This window comes from Capronia epimyces (genome assembly GCF_000585565.1).
Source record: "Capronia epimyces CBS 606.96 chromosome Unknown aczIQ-supercont1.3, whole genome shotgun sequence".
Taxonomy (NCBI): domain Eukaryota; kingdom Fungi; phylum Ascomycota; class Eurotiomycetes; order Chaetothyriales; family Herpotrichiellaceae; genus Capronia; species Capronia epimyces.
In genome coordinates this window covers 2,997,093-3,017,901 of record NW_006912906.1, presented here as the reverse complement: position 1 = coordinate 3,017,901, position 20,809 = coordinate 2,997,093, and the positions used below count along the sequence as shown (strand labels likewise).

Genomic DNA, 20,809 nt, shown 5'->3' with positions numbered 1-20,809 from the left:
AGGTAGGAGGATGGAGGATGGAGGATGGAGCCGGGCTCGCACGTGTCGAAACCGAAACCGCCTTTGACTGCTCTGACCCGGACCCTGCCTTGTGTCATTTGCTTGATTGGTATGTATACCAGTCCTATAGCCATAGCGAGGGCACTAGTAGTGTTCGAGGCTTGCTCGGTCTCGCACCGGCTCCGGCGTGGCTAGCTTGAGCTTGAGCGAGAGCTTGATCTCGCTTCGAGACACTGGTGTAAATATTCCACATACTTGCATAGTATACTGTTCCCGTCGCCTACGACCGCTGTCATTGGTGTCACAGTAACAGGGTCAGGGTCAGGGTCAGGGTCAGGGCCAGTGTCATGGCGCCATATCCTCACATCTGGGATCCGGATCTGGATCTGGATCTAGACCCATGCATGGATCGATTGTCTTCTCGCTGTATCGAATCCAAGGCGGCAGTAATTATGTATTCAAGGCGGCAGTAAGTATTCTACGATCGATTCAGGGCCAAGTCCATATAGAGACAAGGTTAAGAAAAGGCTCTCTCGCCTCGCTACGTACCTGAACTCTCAACATGCTATCCTATCCTATCCAGGCTTTCTAGCCGACCGGCGTGAGCGCCAACCATCTATGGCCCCACGATGTTGTGACATTGACTAGCTATTAGTCCAAACAACCCCATATGGCGAGTTGATGAACCCCGATGATAGACCCCGATGCTGAATCCTGAAGCCCGAACCTGAACCTGAAACCTAAGACCTAAGACCTGAACCTGATTGCTTTTTCATTTCACGCGGGGACATTGCCGGGGTGGACGGAGTGGACGGAGTGTATGGACTATACGGAGTTGTACTCCCGTCTATATACGCCATACTCCCGTTCATGTACGCCACAGCAAGCGGTCTCGTCATATAGTATATAGTATATAGTATTCTTCACCCTACAACTGCGGACAATGGCAATTAACTACGTACCACACCCAACCAAGTAAGTAAGTGATTGAGCCAGCCAGCCAGGAACTTCGCACCTGATATAGCATGGTGAGGCGATGGGGATCAGTATGAGCTATATTAGCATGGAATCAAAATGGTCTACTGGACGTTGTAAGTACGACCTATGGCGCTCTGTCCTCACTATTACACAGATCTACTACCTGAACCACTTTCCTAGTTCGTGGGAAATAATGGGGTCCTAGAGCACGACAGACGGCCATAATATCGCGAAATATGCCATTTCGGTTCGAGTGTCGACATGATTGGTCAAAGATAACCTCCTCCGTCTCCTTGGTCTATACCCCAAGTACTTATTAGGTACCTATATGGATACCAGGGATGGAATTGCTTCTGACTACACTCCGTAGATGTCAGTAACATTACATACATGTACAGTAGATTCAACTTATTTTCAGCGGTCCTTTCTAAGCTGTTTACTGGTAAATTTAGCCTGGTTTAATGGGCTTCGTCCCGTTTTCATTGCTTCTCCTGAATCTCTTGACTTTCGTAATGTGACCAACTCAGCACTCTCTGATATGATCAGAAACAATCATGGAGATGGTACGCATCTCGGTAGAACTAGATTGATCATGCTCGTAACGTAGTAAGAGTTTCTTCCATGCCAGGACGCTCCTTCATCTGTCTTTGATAGATCTGGTCAACCCTCCTCCTGGTTTCTTGCATCTTGTCGTAAACCAGTCAGACTTTGGACGCGGCTGAGAGGTCGGCTCAGATACTATTAGAGAGTGTGGTGGTGGAGATGGTGCCGACAAGGAGAGTATTAACAGCTCTGTCGGCATGCATGATCATTCATTCGTCAATCCAAGTCAGGACGGCTCACCAGGCACCAAACCCTCATCCTCAGCTTGCGGATCTCCAAAGTAATGTAAAACATCTTGGGGCAGATACTCAAGCCAAGGGATCATGTCACCGCCGGGAAAGTTGAACCCCAGGGGTTGTCCATTCATGTCAACATCTTGTGTTTCAACGAACATGTTGAAGCTTTGGTCTTGAGCATCCATGAATTGTTGCGGAAAATTCATGGGTGTCGCATGTTGAGAATAATTGAAAGTACTCGGCGGCTGACCCTGTTGCTCGCACCCGGGCTGAATCATGGACGGATTGGTCGAGACTGCAGCGTATGGCGCATGTAGCCCGAGTAAGAGGTCTGCTTCTGCCGTTGAGACCGGATCATATGGCAATGATGACAACTTGTCGCTGGCAGTGGATTGTCCTGGGTAGTGGTGACTTATTGGTCCATTCATACCTGGTGGTTGTATGCTCGGTTCATATGAAGCTTGCCGAGTGTCCTCTCTAGGTTGTGCCTCGGTCGGCGTCCTTTTACCATTTCCTCCATTGGCGTTCGGGTAGAGAAAGCTAATATTGGGAGCGGGCGAGTTTGTCGTTCCAGTCAAGGACCATCCAATGGCTTGACCCAGGTCCATTTGGGAGGAAAAGGCCGAGTTTTCATTCATTTGACCAAGTCCTCGGAATCGGCGGAAGGTGTTCCCATCGGCCCCGGGCGATACAGCCAAGGTCGTACTCCTTCGCCAACCAGGCGTAGTGAACGACGGTTCCGTCGACGGCATTTCGCCGTCAATATCTTCGGCAGTGAAGAGCAGAGGATCCTTCAACCCCTTTGATTTCTGGTCAAGGGCGGTCAGGATGTAACGACATCCAGCCCAATAAGAATTCAAGGTTTTCAGTGCCTTGTAACACCGCTGATAGTTCTGATTGGCAGCAGTGGCCAGTAAGGTATGACGTGCCGAAGCAGCTTTCTGCTCGGAATGTGACTTGCCGTTTCCGTTCTCGAGCTTGACCCAAGCCGCCTGTCCGTTGCCTGGAGGGGACGGTGCTCGAGACGGCGGTCGGGATGCATGAGCAGCAGCTTCCGCGAGGAAAGCACATGCGGCGACGTACATAGGCTGACTAGTGAAAGGATTCCCGATGAAACTCTTAACGTCAACCAATTCGGCAAAAGCAAGAATATCGGCAATGGTTTTGGCTGATGAGATGGACAGTTCTCGGCTGTCGGGGAAGAGCTGCTGGATTCGTCCCTCAAATGAGTGCAGTAATGTCGGCTGATGGACGAGGACGATCAACGTGTGAAACCAGAAATGTAATAAAATGAAATTCGTCCCGTGGCCTGCTTTCACATAGTGCTGGAAATTTGTGGCATTGAAATGCAATTTGGGCGATAGGCGTTGATAGATGCCTGCGTGGTCAGCATGAACGCCTCATCTGAATAAGGGACACGTACCGGTCAGATCCTTTTCCATGCTCGCTAGCCGCTTCAGCACGTCTGGAGTGACTTGACTGACGTCCTTGATGTTATTCAGAACATCGGCAACCCGTCCATACATGTGGACAATCTTGATCATGGCCGGGAAGGGATCCGGATAACCATCGATGATCGTATCATCAGAGCGGTAAGGGAACGATATCTCGATATCTTTGTCCCGGAGAGTGACGGGACGACCGACGCCGGATGACACGGCTCGGTCGAGGAAAAACATTGCCCAGAAGGTATCAATTCTTTCCTGTTCGCTCGCCCTTCGGTCACCAAGTTGAGCGCTATCACGACTAGACAAATTACGAGAGAGGCTCTGTTGCTGCTCGTATCTCCTCTTTTCCTCGGCCTTGCCCTCTGGTCCATGCTTCGCCGTCTTGGGGGTCGGGCCAATCCGCCCTTCCAGTTGCAATCCTTCAAGCTTCTGGATGCCCAGATCCTGGGCCATTCGGATAGCCGTCCCCAGGTACATCCACAAGCCACTGTCGTGATCTTGGCCGAATTCTTCGTATGCTAGCAGTAAGCATGCCTGGGCCACGGATATCGTGGGGCAAGCAAAGGTGTCGACGACTGCAGACATGGCTCGTTGAGCGAATGCATGCCCGCGAAAGGCTCTTTTCACGTTGTTGTCGGCATCCAACGGAACGGAGGGGTCGTTGGATGCCAAAAGAAGAGGGTTCGAGGAAAATCGGGCTGCGACGGCGCAGACCGCGTCAACCAGGAGAGTGTCCACCCGCTTCTCCTCCAGGTCCCTCAAGAAACGTTCGCGCTGGATGAACGGGTAGTTACAGCCAAGATGGGTGAAGAAGATCTCGCACAAATGAGTGATCAGAGGCGGGTTCTGGTCCGGGGCAGTAGCATCGTAGAATGGTATCTCAACCGGAGGCCTATCTTGACCACCGACAAAGTTCGGTTCCAGGGGCTGTCCCGAAGATGGAGATTCCGCCGAAATAGAGGGCAAGCTTCGTCGATGATCCTTCACCTGAACCACCATCTGCTTGAATCCAGGCACAATGGCCGTTGGGCCAAAGTATCGAAAGTAGGGCACGCGATTCCTCGAGGACGTGAAGCTGCCGGTGGTGTTGTTGCTGGCAGGACTGATGACTTCCGCCGCCTCGTTTCTATCGCCCGCCATCGCATGTGCTCCAGCACCTGTTGGGTGTGGCCTTTCTGGCTCTGGTCGCGACCATGGTAGAGCTTCGCCATCTTTGAGATACTTTCGAGGCGTGGAAGAGCCCGATTCTTCCTCCTCTTCACCGTCATCATCGACCCTTTCGCCATCCTTCCTGGGCGGCCTCTCTGCATACCCTGAACAGACGTGACCATTATCCGTGCAGGTTTTGCACTCTGGGCGCTCGCCCGAACACCGCGTTTTTCTCTTGCGACATGTCAGACAAGCCGCGTTTATCCGTCTTCTCTTGGTGTGTGGCTGTCCATCGGTCGAGACGAAGCGGATCTGGCGAAGCGGTGGAAGGAAGCTTGTAGAATTAATTCGCGCGGTTCGAGGGTCGGGATGAGGCGCCCTGCTCAGGCTCATAATGATGGTCCGCGGACAGGGCTCGCGGTCGTCGTCCTGGGGGGAAACATTGTATCTCTGGGCTTCTAGAGCGTCCACGGCTAGACAGAACCGTACGCGTAGCTGCTCAGAGAAGGAGCCTGAGCCTTGGATGAGGTTCGTGTCGCTTGCAGGCGTTGAATGGGGGCCATACAGCACTCACGAGAATATATACATGTGCGTCCCGCCGCCACATTTGCGGGGTCATCACTACCTGCGGCATGAGTACTAGTACTCTACCCATACGAAGTACAGGGCAAACTATACTACCATCTGTCAAGTTCATCCGTATGTAGCTGTACTGTCGGTGGTCAACCCGCTGACTCTATGTGCTCTTTTATTGTGCCAAATCCGCTCTTCCAACGCCGCCAGAGACTCATTGTCCTTCCACCTTGGGCTTGAGCAGTTCATCCTTGATATCGCCCTCCTTTCGAACTTGCCCCAACACGGGCCTAGGTATCTCAAACCCATCTAGGACCCTCGCGTAGGTGATTCCTCCTAACCGGGAAACCGGCCTCAGGATCTCCGGGGCAATCACACTTCGGTCCTCATTGATGGCGTCCTCCCTCACCCAGAATTGAACTCCTTCTATGACTGCCAGAACACCGGTCTTCTTACCCGGCGTGGCTCTGGATTCGAACTCTTGCGTGTTCATCAACTTGCCCTCGATACTAAAGACCGCCTCCTTGACTCGAGAAGGCGCCACTACCTTGCTGTCGGCCGGAGTCAGGCCCGAGACCGCCCACTCCGACAGGCCATATGGAAGGTCGATGGCACAGGCGTTGGCTGCCTCGACGTAGTGGTCAGAAATGATGTTAATGACACACTCACCGGTGTCTAATAAATTCTTCAGCGTGTCTTTGGCGTTGTCGAACCCTCCGCTAAAGCCTACACCGAAGACGGGAGGGTCGTGGTTGAAGACTTGGGTGTAGCTAAACGGTGCCAGGTTTGTGGACGAGCCATCTGGAGATCGGGTCGACAAGAATCCAATGGGCCGTGGAACGATGCCAGAGATGAGCAGTTTGTAATTGAGGACTGGTGGCCTTCCCTCCGCGTAGGGATCGATTGATATGTGTGCTTTCGAAGCGCCCGACTTGTCCGTGGCTCCTGAGCCATAGGTCCAACTGGGTTCTCGGGTTTTGCTGTACTGCCACTGTTTCGATTCGTCCCAGTCGGGTCGGGATGCCTGTACTTTGCCAAAGTCGCCATGAGGGTTTCTCTTCACGGCCGACTCGGCATCATGCTTCTGCTGAGCCTCTTGAGGCTTCGAATCCTGCGAGGACATTTGTATTCGTGCCACAAATACCCCTCAAAGTGGCACTCGATAGACCAAGGCGCAGGATCCCAGTGTTTCTAGGTGCGAGGGTCAAAAGCAAGGAAATCGATCGCCTTGGCCACCTACTAGAAAAAAGTTAAGACAAGCTGACTGCCCATACGGAGGACACAAGGTTCACTTGGTGATGAGTGCATCCAAGTCGGCGGAGAAACTCCAGCCGATGCTCGCGTAGTTTTATCTATCCGTCCATCCAGGACCCTTGACCTTTCGAGTCTCACATGGAGATGAGCGCCTTGCGGGGTCGGAAGCAGTTATCAGGATGAACCAAAGCTCATATACAGAATCGTAGGCGGGGATTCCCCTGGTGCGTCTTTCAACTGGCATCAATCAAGACCGCAGAGATGTCCGACTACGAGACATATGATCTGGGTGACTTCAAGCTGCAGAGTGGTGTCGTCTTGCCAGGGGCATGGATAGCCTACAAGACGTACGGTGATCCTGGCACCCCGGCAGTTCTGTATCCAACCTGGTATTCAGGCACAATCTCTGACAATGAATGGCTCATTGGCGAGAACATGGCCTTGAATCCCAAGAACTACTTTATCATCATCCCGGCCCTCTTCGGAAACGGACAGTCCATCTCCCCTTCGAACTCGAAGATAGCTCCCTTTCCGGATGTCACTTTCTACGACAATGTCAGAGCTCAACATCAGCTTTTGACCCAGAAGCTGGGCATCAACCACCTTCGCTGCGTGACCGGGTGGTCGATGGGTGCTGGTCAAGCCTTCCAATGGGCTACACAGTACCCAGAGTTTTTAGATATCTGTGTGCCCTTTTGTGGTTCGGCAAAGACATCCATCCACAACCAGGTCATGCTCGAAGGGGTCAAGTCGGCCTTGCTGGCCGCCAAAGGTGCATCTTCAGCCGGCAGTACGTATGGGAGGTTCGAAAAAAGAGGTTCTGAAGCGCGGACCTGGACCGAGGAGGAAAAGACGACTGGCCTGAAGGCGTTTAGTCGAGTCTACGCAGGCTGGGGGTTCAGTCAGGCATTCTATCGACAAAAGGTGTATGAGACGGCGTATGGCTCGAAAGAACTGGAAGATTTCATGGTCTGTTTCTGGGAGGCTTGGGGGTTGAGCAAAGACCCCGAAAACCTGCTTGTCATGCTGCATACGTGGCAAGCAGCGGATGTGAGCCTGCAGGAGCCATACAACGGCAACTTCGAGAAAGCCCTGGCTAGCATCAAGGCAAAAACCTTGGTGCTCCCCAGCAAGACCGATTTATATTTCCCGTGAGTGTCAGCAAGTCACTCACTAGCCTCTTGACTTACTGACTGCGAACAGACCGGAAGACTCGGAGTACGAGGTCCAGAACATGGCTCCTGGAGTAGGCAGCCTGGATGTCTATCCGTCCATCTGGGGCCACTGGGCAGGAGGACCTCCAGGAAACATGGAAGACGCGAAGTGGCTGGATGAAAGACTGGCAAAGCTGCTCGCTGAAGCCCCCACGCTGGGCTGAGGAGGATGCGGTTGGTTGAAGACCGGGCGCACCTGGAATTGGAGGGGCTCGGCCGTTGACTTGATGAGGTTGGAGGTTCTATCGCCGCTTCAGGACAACGGGGCAACAAGGTATGAATACCTAGGCAGCAGTGGCAGATGAATATTAGTTGAAGAAATCGTGAGATCTACCTTCAGAACCGGTGGTACTATCGTAGATCGACACTGCGTCCCCTGGTACCGCACGAGGACCTCTTAGTAGGTGCCTAGTATGGCGATGCTTGGCGCCTACTCCTTCCCGCTCGCTGACTCGCCGCCTCAGCCTGCGCATCGGTCAGTGGCTTGGACGGATTCACGTCTCCAAAGACAATCGGGTGAAATTCCCATTCACCAACACCCCCCCTTTATCATCTTGCCATTTGCATCTTTCACTTTCATCTTTCTTTTGGAGTTTGGCGATGATGTCTTTGCCCTTTCGAGGCCTTCCTGTTGCCATTTTGTGCCACTGAACCCTACCACTGTGTCTCGAAAGGCTCCTTTCTCCGCTGCCTGATATAAATTTCAGTCACCACAAGCGCAACGCTGCCAAACAGGACCGCACCAACCCCCAACGGCCAGAGAGTAACCATCCACCATGGCGACACCAGGCCCCTCGGCGCCCAAGCAGTGGGGTGTCAGTCCGCCCATCTCAACGGCCCTTCCGGAGCCTTTAGATAACGAGAAGACGGCGGAGTTGGTGGAAGAGTTGAAGCGAGAGAACAACTATGAACCTATGGATGAGACGAAAAAGAGGATGAGCACACTGGGCCTGCTGAACAGAGTCACTCAAGAGTTTGTGCGAGAAGTGAGCCGGAAGAAGAGATTGCCGCCATCTCAAATCGACCAGTTTGGGGGCAAGATCTATCCCTATGGGAGTTACCGCTTGGGGGTGTTTGGGCCAGGTACGGGATCACCGCCGGCGGCGACACATGGCAGGTACTAACCATATGCAGGATCCGATATAGATACTCTTGCGGTTGCTCCAAGGCATATCACCCGTGAAGACTTCTTCGAACACTTTCCCACAGTGCTAGAGCGCATGGCTGGGCCTGGCGCAATCACGTCTTTGACGGCCGTCCCTGATTCCTTCGTCCCCATTATCAAACTCGTCCTCAACGGTATCGAAATCGATCTCATCTTTGCCTCCATCGCCTCGCTACAAAGAATCCCCAAGGATCTCACTCTCAATGACAACAATCTGCTTCTGGGCTTGGATCAGCCTACAATTCGAGCAGTCACCGGACCGGTAAGTTCGGATATCAGTGGCGGACCAGGAGCGACCTACTGACAAATGCCAGCGTGTGACCGACGAGATCTTATCCTTGGTACCCGAACAGAAGACCTTTCGTACCGCGCTACGTGCCATCAAGTTATGGGCCCAGAGACGAGCCATCTATGCCAATATTGTTGGTTATCCTGGCGGTGTAGCTTGGGCCCTACTCGTTGCTCGAGTTTGTCAACTATATCCTCACGCGGTCGGGGCGACAATTGTCGACAAATTCTTCTTCGTCATCAGCCATTGGGAGTGGCCGACGCCGGTCATGCTGAAGGACATTGAAAAGGTGAAGAATACCGAGCAGAACAAGTTTTTCAAGGTGTGGAACCCGGCCATCTATCCAGGTGACCGCAAGAATATCATGCCAATCATCACTCCTGCGTTCCCCAGCATGTGTGCGACGTACAATATCTCCCAGTCAGGGAAGACGGTCATCTTGCGTGAATTGAAAAGGGGTGGGGAAATCACCAACAAAATATTCTCCGGCAAGGCTCAGTGGAGTGACTTGTTCAGGAAGCATACCTTCTTCACCGCCGATCACAAATACTATCTCAGCGTGACTGCCAGCTCTTTAAATGCCGATTCGGCCAAAGCGTGGGCCGGTCTCGTTGAGTCCAAAGTGCGCATTTTCGTCATGCAGCTAGAAGCCATCCAGGAAATTGAGCTCGCCCGTCCCTTTACTAAAGGGTTCAAGCGTGTCCACAAATGCTCGGATGAGATGCAGATCCGTGAAGTGCAGAAGGCCAGCATGAAATACAAAGTGGAAGAAACAAAAACCATGGAGTCTACGGATCCCGAGCTCGTCACGACGAACGGTGAAGGTGCCACTGTTCCCTCCGTCGACAGTGCGAAGCCGGAAGCCGAGCAAGGCGGCCTCACCGTGTACACGTACACCTTCTACATTGGCATTGACACCGTTGCCAAACGTCTAGATTTGGTTCCGGCCTTTAGAGCCTTTAAAGATATCTGCGAGAACTGGGCAGGGTTCAATCGAGACATCCATCATCTGAGTCTGGCCTCTACACGAAGCTGGGATCTCCCTGAGGATCTCTTTGATGAGAAAGCTGGCGAAGTCAGGCCAAGTAAACCGATCAAGAAGATCGTCAAGGCTGCCAAACCAGAGGCCAAACCAGCCCGGCGGACTATCAGTGAAGTCGAGGTAGGTCGTCACCCGGAGTTTCCTATGGCATTGCACACGCTAACCTTCCTTTCAGGACGCCGAGACTAATGGTGATTCCGTGAAGCGACAAAAAGTGATTCAACTTACACCGACGCCGACACCTGCTGCAGCCCCAGCCTGAGCAATCAATGATGAGCTGACCAGTAGCATTTTCTAACGTGATTTACTCTGAGAAGGCCGCTTGACGGACCCTCGGATGGCCCGCCGTGGCCGGCACGTTCCACCAGCGTCCCTCTGCAATTGAGGGTCAAATCGCAATGCAACACCAACACAAAAAAAGGTGAAAATGCAAAAAGCCAAAAAAGAAGTGAACAACATGCAGCGTCCTGCGACATAATCCAAACGTGAGGTCCCGTACCCGGTAAAGAGACTAACCTAGCACAGCACAACTAGCATCAGAGCAACCGTGCAATTGCAGATGGGATCGGTCTCGGCGAGGATGGGAGGTGCCCGACATGTTCTTGAGTTCGGCATCAGATTACTTTTCAGACGCTTGCGCCGTATCAAAGACGACAGATGAGGACAGGAGAACGGCAGTGACCGAGAGACGCGGCCTGCGTATTACCTCCAGAGACGAACCAGAGGCAGCGAAATGGCCGATGGTCTCAATATCATGTACATATACCATGGTGTCTGCAGACAGACACCCCCAAGTACCGACAAAATGAAACAGCTCGTTAGAGGTCTACGGACCTCGCCCACAAATGTGACGCTTTGGAAGGCTCTCCCTTGGTAGCGATGGTGTGTAACACGGACCCGCATGACAGAATCTGGGCACAACTGTCATACGACAGTCTCGACAGCTTCCCGGATGCAGAACGCTCTGGCACTGGGCGGGAGAGAGGCTGCAAACGAGAAACAGGGAGAAACGACCATCTGTGCGTATGTGCGGCTGATGGCTCAGGAGGCCTTGCCAGGGTCTCCCCTGTCCGACGGTCCCAGGCCCCCCAATCAGCCCCCAACAAGTGTCGCCCATCGACCCTCGATTCAAAATAGGCCTTTCGTCTCGTTGGTCGACATAGCCCTGCTGCATATAGCCTCAGACTCTGGACTGGAGAAAGACGCCCAGGCCGCCTCAGGCTGACCTGACCGTTGCACGAGGCGTCAGCTGAACAGAGGGCCGAGACTGAGTCTCACAGCCATTCAAGTCGAGGGGGTCCATCTCTTTGCATCTGGGGTTACCAGAGAGGGGAAGATGGCGTATATATACCTGCGGTTGGATGCTGTCGAAACTGCCACTTTTCAATCACCGCCGAATCAATGTCACCTCCCAGTTTTTGTCTCTCACAACGGCACAGGTGTTGCAACCCGAACACCTCACTCCCATTCAAGTTCTAATTTGACCATCGGACCTGGGCAAAGCCGCTTGCCCAAAAGAAAAAGGGAGCCGTTCTGTCTTCATCCTACGCATTCATCACCCCTCGAATTTTTGTACACCGCCTCACCTTGTTCCCAGAACCGACCATCGCCGTCCAATGGCTTCTTCAGCGCCGAGAAAGCGGATCATTGTCTGCTGTGACGGCACTTGGCAGGACAGCGACGGTGACTATCAAACCCCGAGCAATGTGACGAGACTGGCTCGCGCCATTCCTCCCGTCGGCACCGACCGACGCACAACTCCCCATCATGCTATCCCGCAGGTTGTCTTCTATCAGAATGGTGTCGGTACAGGCTCCAACTCGCTCTACGACAAGTACATTGGGGGCACGACAGGTGAAGGCCTGGCCGAACATATCCGAGAAGCCTACAGTTTCATCTGTCTCAACTACAACCCGGGAGATGAAATCTTTTTGATTGGATTCTCGCGGGGAGCATTCACGGCGCGGTCGATTTCGAGCCTGATCAACGCCGCAGGCTTGCTGACGGCCAAGGGACTGGAATTCTTCGTGCAGGTGTTTGAAGACTGGGAATTCCAGCAGAAGAAGAACTTCAAGAGCAAATGGCCGGATATGCCGTTCATCGGGCACAAACCGCCCGTGACCGACCCGAATTACCAGCGGCAACTGATCGAGAAGGGGCTGACCAGACCGAACATCAAGGTCAAATGTGTGGCCGTCTGGGACACGGTGGGCGGGTTGGGCATCCCCATGATCGGGCTCCTTCCACAGCCTCCCAGCACGGATTTCGCGTTTGTGGACACGCGGGTGGAATCCAACATTGAATACGCATTTCAAGCGCTGGCTCTGGACGAGCATCGTCGGTCGTTCTCGCCGACGGTGTGGGACTGGCCTCGTGTTGAGCCTCACGATCTCAAAGTCCTCAAGCAGACCTGGTTCCCCGGCGTGCACAGCGACATCGGTGGGAGTTACGACGACACGGCGCTGGCCAACTTGACCTTGGCGTGGATGGTGTCACAGTTGGACCCGATCTTGACCATCAACCACGAATATGTCATGGAGCTGATCCGGCCAGACCACCCGGGCACCATCCAGAGCCACCAGTCCTTCACACATGAAGGTCGAGCAGCCACGGTGCACAACACACGCACACACCTGCGGCCGTGGGGCTTGGGCAAGATCCACAACAGCTTCACGCCCTTTTTCTGGCTGGGCGGGTCGCGTGTCCGCACGCCAGGGGAGTACCGGGAGCAAGAACTGGCGTCGCAGCACGGCACGCTGGTCTGGATCCTGTTGAAGCTGAGCGACCGCGTGGCCCGGCTGCTCCGGGTCCGATCGAGCTCTCCGGTCCTGCCCCGGCTCCGGCGCACCAACGAAACCATCCACTCGAGCGTCCGCATCCGCATGGGCCGCTCAGGATTGGGATACAACGACAAGGGCAAGTACGACTCGCAAGCCCTACAAGGCTGGGAGCTGCAGGGGCTAGACACGCATCCCGACACTCCGATTGCCCAGGATACGCCCGGGGCCGTAGGTCGGATGACCGGAGTGCTGTGGAAGAAGGCGGTAGTGCCTGAGAAGGTGGTGGAAGTGAACGGGGTTGAACAAGTGCAAGTCGACGACCCCCGCGGCCCCAGTAAGAAGACGCACCTCATCCAGCTGCAGGAAGAACCGCTGGGCCTGTTCGAGCGCAAGATTCTGCAATTCTGGCCCGAGATCAATACCGACTTCGACTCCATTGTCCCCGGCCGCCACGCCAGGAAGGTCAGCAAGTCGACCACGTACCCGGTGGGATGGAATCGCTCTCATTATGATGATTCCAACGGTGTCGACAACGGCGGTGGAGAGGGGGATGAATTGGCCAAGGAGGTCGGTGACAGCACCACCTCGGCCACGAGGGACGGCTTGAGACTTTTGACCAGGCATAGCAGGGTTGAGACGACCTAGTCCCGGGAAAGAGTCTATTGAGTCTGCAGCTGTGTGTAGGAGTCTGTTGTCCCGTCAGAGGTCAGTCCGAGGGGTGAACTTTTCGTTATGTCACTTCTCGTCAAGTCACTTCTCGTTATGTCACTTCACGTCGCATGGGTTGATCGTGGATTGATCCTAGGCTGATCATGGAGGTTAATACCGCGTGGGGACACGTAAGGAACTGCCGCGGATGAATGACACAGTGCTGAGTGGGTGAGGTAGCAGAGGGAGCAAAGGGAGCAAAGGGAGCGAAAATTGACATCGACATCGACATCGACATCGATCTCCTATATCGGGCAATAACTTGGGTAATAATGTAATGTCATGATATGCAGCCTTGGGTCTGAATCTGAATGATATTGATATTGAATATCGTAACTTTCGTTGTTGATAGGTGCTCACAGTGAGTGAGTAATTAATTAATCGGTACTAAAGCTGCATGTACTATGTATGTATGCTATCAAGCTTAGATGTACAGTTACAGTTCAGCCAGTTCAGACAAGCACATAGCATAGTGTTATTGTTATTGCTTCGCTACGAATATTGTCAAGATGGTCTCTAAGGTCTGTCCCTTCGTGGCGTTCCCTGCCCGGATTATATAGGTCCTTTCTGCATGTTGCGTTCCCTACCCCGATCATGTAGGGTTATTACTTCGCTACGAATGTTGTCAGGATTGTCTAGGTCTGTCCCTTCGTGGCGTTCCCTCCCCGATCATGTAGGTGGCGCTCCCTCCCCGATCATGTAGGTGGCGCTCCCTCTCCGATCATGTAGGTGGCGCTCCCTCTCCGATCATGTAGGCCTTTCCGCATGTTTCAGAACTTCAGTTTCGCGATATGGGTGTGGTTTCCGCATGTTTATAACCTCGGTTTCACAGTGTGGGTGTGGTGGGAACTAGAACCAGAACCAGAACTAGGACTACCACCAGTGCTGGCACTGACACTACCCCTAACAGCATCATCGACCCAGGCCATAGCGTCGAGCAGCTTCTCGTCCTGCAGCCGCGGCACGACGACCTGGACACTCAACGGGGTGCCGAGATAGATTCTGCGGTCGAAGGATGGTTCGCGCCACAATTCGCGATTGCGACGGTCCCACGAGCCCAGCGGCTCCCCGGCCAGCGGGACGCCCAGCTGCAGATCGGAAAGCCGACACGGCCGCACCGGCACAGTGGCGGCGGGATAGTCGAGCAGGACCCAGGAGCTGGTCATGCCGACGGCATTGTAGGCGTCGATGGGCGGGACGGGATGCGGGGCGACGGGACAGATGATGGCATCGAGGCGCTGACGACGACGAGGACAACCACCACCACCACCACCACCACCGTGGCCATCCGAGTCGGAGTCAGAGTCAGACTCGACGTCGACCCAGAGACGTAGCATCTCGCGCTCAAGAGCGGCGCGCTGGGCCTGTAGGTCGGCGACGCGGCGTAGAGGCTGAGGCTGACCCTTGCGGAACCGCGTCGACATCCACGGCACCAGTGGCTCCTGGGTCGCGGCTAGCATGTCGGCCATGACCTCGGCGCCGTCGACCGTCATCAGCTTGCTCATGACTGATTGGCATTTCGTCCAGGCTGGAGGACAGTCCAGATCGACGACGGTCACGTTGCCGGTGGCGCGTAGTGCCGTCGCCACTTCGTCCACCACGTTGGCAATGGGCGGCAGGAGCGTGCAGTTGCCGTCGCTGCGCAGCACTCCGACCACGAATTCGCCGTGCTGGCCACTGCCGTGAGGTTGCCGACGTTGACGACCATGTTGACGTCCATGTTGACGTCCGTGTCGATGACTGGAGCATGAGCATGACCCTGAACATGACCCGGAGCATGACCCTAACCCTGACCATGCTGTGGCGTCCACCGGCACGCAGTCTTCGCCCCAGAGGCTGGAGCGTGGGACCAGCTCGCGCAGCAGGATGTCGATGTCCTCGACGCTGCGGGCAATGGGCCCGGCCACGGCTTGGACGCTGGTCCGACCCATGCCGTCCGGGCCGGTCAAAGCCTGGCCGCCGTACGGCAGGCGGCCGTGGCTCGGTTTGAAGCCATACAGGCCGTTGCACATGGCCGGGACACGGATGCTGCCTCCGATGTCGGTGCCGATGCCGAGCATGCTGCCCTTCATGGCGACGAGGGCGCCTTCGCCGCCGGACGACCCGCCCGCCGTGCACAGTCGGTTGAGGGGGTTCATGGTGCGGCCGAAGACGTTGTTGATCGAGTCCAGCGACGCCAGCGTCTGCGGCACGTTGGTCTTGGCCACGATCACGCACCCGAGCGACAACAGCAGGTCGACCAGCACCGCGTTCTTTTGGGCCGGCTTGTCGCACAGGTACGCCAGTCCGATGGACGAGTCGACCCCGACCACGTCGAACGAGTCTTTGACCGACACTGGCAGCCCGTGCAACGGGCCGAACGGCTCGCCGTGATCTTTCAAGTATCGGTCCAGCTCCTTGGCCCGCTTGATGGCGCTGTCGAACAACGGCTCGGTGATGCAGTTGGTCAATTGCTGCGCGATGGCTGCGCGGTGGCTGAACGCCTCGGCCACTTCGGCCGCTGAGAGCTGTCGAGACGCCAGCGCGGACAGCAGGCTCGCCACCGTGTAGGTTTCGGTGATGGAGATCTCGGCCTCAGACAGGAACTGGCGAGGCACATCGAGCACCGGTTGAGGCCCATCCTGGGCTTGTGGAGGGTCTTTGGGGAGTAGTTGGCTGTGGCTGTGAGGAATCAGCCATTGAGCCGGGATGCGGGCTGCCCGGTCGGCTTGTTTGCGCCGGGCAATGGCTTGCCAGGGTGCTTCTGCTTGTGTCGACGACATGGTAGATGTGATGGCGGGATCGGATTGGGATTGGGAGTGACATTAACAGCGCCTCGTCGAACAAGAGTGCAAATTCATGGTTGAGTAATAGGCGTTGTTATGTATGTACAGTATGTACCGAAGATTGTCAAAGGTGACGACCATCTCCGATCTCCGCAGTTTCAGTTTCAGTTTGGAGTTTACAGGAAGATGCCTCGGCTAACCTCTAGTAACGAACCTCAGCCTAATTATAGGTACTGTACTATACTGTACCTTTATGTAAGCTCAAGTCTGTCTACAGTGTACATCATCTAGGGTCTAGGTACCTATAGGGGTGTGCAAAGGAAGTGTGCAAATACATACTGTACCTTCTTCTATCTTCTAGGCACTTGCTGGGCGAGAGGGGGGCCAGGTTTCCCACAGAAGGCCATAGATACAGAAACAGATGTAGATACAGATACAGACCACTAGTATTATTGCCTACGTACCATACTAGATACCAGACAGCATTGATTACTAGGTACGTACTAGGTAGGTAGCTAGGTTGATACACTGTATATTATGTTATATAGTATGTTGTGCAGTATGTTGTGCAGTATGCTGTGTAGTATGTTATGTAGTATGTTGTGTAGTATGATAATATGGTATGGTGGTAGTATGGTATGGTAGATACTATATGTCCATCACATTTCCAATCCTCTACTCCATACCATATGCCAGTGTGGGAAGAACTGCCCTGGATCAGCACACACACTGAGAGGCCATTCAAGTTCACCAAGAACAATTGCCGAACCGAACGGAACAAAACATAACCAAAGAAGACAGCGCCCATCCGTGAAGGAGTCGTGAGTCAGCCAGCCTTGCTAATTACAACCAGCCAGGCTACCCAGGCTAAGGCTCATGAGACCTGAGACCTGAGACCGATTCAGTGTCCCAGTACTCCGTAGTGAGTGAGTACCTATCTATGTAGGTAGTAGGTAGGAATTCAGCCTTATACCGCGCACTACATGACGCGACTTTTCCAGAACACCTAGCCATGATCAAACGACACAACCGCAATTAACAACCTGAATCTCGACTGGGCTCTATAGTCCCGAATCAATCTGATCGATAGGTCCGAGTCCCGTGAAATCGCCCCAGGTCTTACATAGGTTGCTGACCTCATCGGGGGTCTTGATGTTGGGGATATCATTTGGTCGTTCCTGCATTTCACGAGAAAGGTTAGTACACACCTCACAGACACACACACAGACACAGACACAGAGAGAGAGAGAGAGAGAGTGAGAGAGAGACACAGAGACACAGAGAAAGAAAGACAAACATACCAGAATATTCACGTAAAGTCCTCCACTCACATGCCAGGCAATGTGGCAATGGAAAGGCCATACCCCCGGATTGTCCGCGTCAATCTGGAACACCAAATATCCCGGCCCGTCCGCCCCGGCAGGCTGGAGCTGCTGGGTATCTCTCCTGGTAGGATTGTTTGGTCGGACAATGGTCCCGTCCCATTCCCCGACACCTTCGTCGAGCACGTACATGTTGTGACCGTGTATATGCATCGGATGAGCCACCGGGGTCAGATTGTTGACGATGATGCGGATACTGCTGGCGTTGCCGAAATCAAACACGTTCCACTCGGTGGGAAACTCAAACGACGAGGCGTTGCTGCCGGCGGTGCTGCTGTACTTTTCTTGCGCCCGCATCAGCACCGGGTCATTGTAGCAGGTGCGGAAGGTTGAATTGTTCATGGTCCACACCAGATGCCCGGTCGCGTTGACCCCGAAGTTGAGATCGATCGACACCTCGGTTGCCGGGTTCGCCGGCGGCGCGATGGGAAAGTAAGGGGCGGTCAGGCTCAGGTCGTCGTTGGCACAGATATCTGTCGTGTCCGGCCAGGCCTCGGTCAGCGGCTTGCTGTCGAGGTCGGCATTCTGGTAGTAGATCATCGCATACGCATATGGCTGGTGGGTGAGCGAGCAGTTGCTGATGACGGACCGCATCCACACAGCATCGGTCGGCTTTCCTGTGGCTTCGACCAGCACATCTGCTCGTTGGCCAACGCCCAGAGTCACAATCTCCGTGGTGTATGGGACAATCGGCACAAAGTCGTACGAGATGACCTTCAGCTGGTGGTTGTCGATGCTGAATTTCTGCACCCCTTCTCCTCCGGCATTGATCAGTCGGAGTCGGTATGTTGTGCCCTGCGTGAACTGGAACTTCGAGTAGCCCGCACCAGGCGTACACTTGGTGCTGTTGCTGACTTGGGAGCAGTCGAAGGTCCCTTTGCCGTTGATCAGGTTGTTGTCCGAAAACGCGGCCGCCTTGCTCAGGTCGGTGCCCATGACGTCCTCGAGAATGTCATAGTAATTGCCGTGATAATAGTCGCTGAGGATGACCGGCCCAAGGTCCTCATCATAGGCCGCATTGGTCGGGCCGTGGATGATCATGGCACCGAAGACGCCCGCAGCATATTGGGCTGAATAGTGCGCATGGTACCAACTGGTTCCATACAGGTCGGCGTTGACGGAATAGGTGAACGTCTGGCCCGGCGCGATCGGGCATTGCGTGATGCCAGGCACCCCATCCTCATACCCGGTATTCTTCTGCAACAGGCCGTGCCAGTGAACTGAGGTCCCTTCTTCAGGCCCCGTGATCGCGTTGACCACCGTAATCTCAATGGTATCTCCCCAGTCGGCCTCGATCGTGGGCCCGGGAAATTGTCCATTGATGACAATCACGTCCCTTTCCACTCCATCGGGAGCCAGCACCGCGCGTTGGATGACGAAGGTGTATTTGCGAACCACTCCCGTCACTGGAGGGTCTTTATAAGGATTGGTGTTATTCGCTGTCCTCGAACCCCAGGGGAAGGATCGAGGGCCGCCACCACCTGGTCCTCCGTTCCCCCTGCCACCGCCATAGCCAGTGCTTCCCGTATTGCCACTGCCGTTGCCATTGCCGTTGCCGTTGCCATTGCCGTTCCCGTTGTCACCGCCGCCGTTGTTATTGTTCCCACTGCCACTGCCACTGCCACTGCCACTGCCACTGCCACCGCTATTGGAACCGCCATTGCCATAGCCGCCGCCGCCGCCCCCCCCGTTGTTACCATAAGTCCCACTATCGAAGCCAGGGGCACCGATGAATGGAGGGAACTGGGGTGCACCTCCCTTTCCCCTTTGTCCGATTGTCCCCAATGGGGATTGACCGTTGGTCCGAGATTGCGGCAGACCCCATCGTCCACAACGGATGTTCGATGGCTGAATCGGTCGATGCGGGATGACGGTGGGAAAGATGAGATCCGAAATCGACTGGGGGAGAATATGGGTAACCGTGTCCGCCGGTGATGGGGGTTTCGTATATGTCACCACCGGTTTGGTCAATCTTGTCGTCGTCGATGACGAATTAAAAGAGGTCGAAGAATTATGAGCGCCGGTGGCCCAGATCGTTGTGGACGAACTCGACGCCTCCGCCCTCACAGAAACGGCAAACAAGCAGAAAAAGACTTCGAGGAGCCACAGCGACGGATGCATCCTGAACCAAACCAAACCAAACCAGAAAGAAAAGAACAAATGATGGCTGCCCCGAACGAGTGAAGAGGTCAGCGATACCGAAAGTCTGCCCACAATTGAGCAACAAGAAACTGCACCACCATGAATATGAAGATGAAGGAAGAGAAACTGTCATTCATGGCGGATACAACATAGTACTTTTACCTGCCCCAAAGACACCGTCCATCTGTGGGTAGGTGGAGTTCCGTCGTCGTCTAGCCCTGTCATCGCATGGAATACGGGTTGGATGGCCGCAGCGATTCCTCATCCGGACTCAGCTTCCAAACAACAAGTAGCTTCGTTATGCGACCGGTGGCTGTGACATGCGCTTGGCCTTACCGTAGGTTCCGTCAGGGAGAGAACAGACCTTAGGCTCACAAACGAGAGCGGCGGCTGGCCACTAGTTCCAGCCATGGTGCATATTGTTGATCCCAGACTTTGTTTTGGTGCGGTGACTGATGACAGCCATGACGGCCGCCTTGACTTACCAAATTTGTTTACTCAGATGATGATCCGTCAGAATGACCATCCAATTCCTGCGACCAGCAGCAGGGCGAGACGGCGGCTATGCCTGATTCGCGATGGAGGACTCTCCCTCCTGCATGTTTCTTTTCTCGTCAGGGGTAACAACGAAAAGGGAGGTCTAAAATAGAGTGGCTGTGGCTCAGCGATTTGGAAAAAGGAGAGAGGAGGAAAGGCTTATGAAAGCTTAGCGGGACATGGTCAGGTACCACTTGTCTCGAAAGAGGTTGGAGAGGCGATCCACAAGCGGTCCAGAACCCTCCCGTCTTTGGATCCCGTCTTTGGTGGCAGATGAGCCTGTGCCTTTCCTCCTGGGGGAATTGGGAGCCCAAGCAGCCAACCGCGTGACGGGGAGATCTTGACGTTGACACCCTGTTGTCTCCGATCTGGCCAATCCGGTCCTCCATATTACAGTGTCGGGTCCATCAAGTGTTTTCGGCCAGAAAACATTGACAGCAGGCCGGGGTCACAGAGCAAACATCAGGCTGCTGGTCGTGAGGGAAGAGCAAGGAAAGTTCCGGTTGTCTATCCCCCCCGGAAAAGCGAAATTTGGTCGGGCGCT

General features: G+C 54.4%; 7 protein-coding genes across 7 annotated transcripts; 3 read left to right on the top strand and 4 right to left on the bottom strand.

Annotated features, from left to right (window-relative positions):
• Nucleotides 1–1,807: 1,807 nt before the first annotated feature.
• On the bottom strand, nt 1,808–4,807 carry A1O3_04352 (uncharacterized protein; the record flags this gene model as incomplete). The annotated part of the gene is made up of 2 exons (XM_007734482.1): nt 1,808–3,195; nt 3,241–4,807. The coding sequence occupies 2 exons, from the start codon at nt 4,805–4,807 to the stop codon at nt 1,808–1,810; spliced, it is 2,955 nt and encodes a 984-aa protein (XP_007732672.1).
• A 394-nt stretch (nt 4,808–5,201) lies between these two features.
• Nucleotides 5,202–6,110, bottom strand: A1O3_04351 (uncharacterized protein; the record flags this gene model as incomplete). The annotated part of the gene is made up of 1 exon (XM_007734481.1): nt 5,202–6,110. The coding sequence occupies one exon, from the start codon at nt 6,108–6,110 to the stop codon at nt 5,202–5,204; it is 909 nt and encodes a 302-aa protein (XP_007732671.1).
• A 392-nt stretch (nt 6,111–6,502) lies between these two features.
• Nucleotides 6,503–7,619, top strand: A1O3_04350 (homoserine O-acetyltransferase; the record flags this gene model as incomplete). The annotated part of the gene is made up of 2 exons (XM_007734480.1): nt 6,503–7,392; nt 7,445–7,619. 2 exons carry the CDS (start codon nt 6,503–6,505, stop codon nt 7,617–7,619), a joined length of 1,065 nt encoding a protein of 354 aa, XP_007732670.1.
• A 612-nt stretch (nt 7,620–8,231) lies between these two features.
• A1O3_04349 (poly(A) polymerase) lies at nt 8,232–10,213 on the top strand (the record flags this gene model as incomplete). The annotated part of the gene is made up of 4 exons (XM_007734479.1): nt 8,232–8,538; nt 8,590–8,882; nt 8,935–10,071; nt 10,127–10,213. The coding sequence occupies 4 exons, from the start codon at nt 8,232–8,234 to the stop codon at nt 10,211–10,213; spliced, it is 1,824 nt and encodes a 607-aa protein (XP_007732669.1).
• Nucleotides 10,214–11,567: 1,354 nt separating this feature from the next.
• A1O3_04348 (uncharacterized protein) lies at nt 11,568–13,376 on the top strand (the record flags this gene model as incomplete). The annotated part of the gene is made up of 1 exon (XM_007734478.1): nt 11,568–13,376. One exon carries the CDS (start codon nt 11,568–11,570, stop codon nt 13,374–13,376), a length of 1,809 nt encoding a protein of 602 aa, XP_007732668.1.
• Nucleotides 13,377–14,251: 875 nt separating this feature from the next.
• On the bottom strand, nt 14,252–16,201 carry A1O3_04347 (uncharacterized protein; the record flags this gene model as incomplete). Its single annotated transcript, XM_007734477.1, has 2 exons — nt 14,252–15,179; nt 15,228–16,201. The coding sequence occupies 2 exons, from the start codon at nt 16,199–16,201 to the stop codon at nt 14,252–14,254; spliced, it is 1,902 nt and encodes a 633-aa protein (XP_007732667.1).
• Nucleotides 16,202–17,265: 1,064 nt separating this feature from the next.
• On the bottom strand, nt 17,266–19,707 carry A1O3_04346 (uncharacterized protein; the record flags this gene model as incomplete). Its single annotated transcript, XM_007734476.1, has 2 exons — nt 17,266–17,382; nt 17,506–19,707. The coding sequence occupies 2 exons, from the start codon at nt 19,705–19,707 to the stop codon at nt 17,266–17,268; spliced, it is 2,319 nt and encodes a 772-aa protein (XP_007732666.1).
• Nucleotides 19,708–20,809: the final 1,102 nt, after the last annotated feature.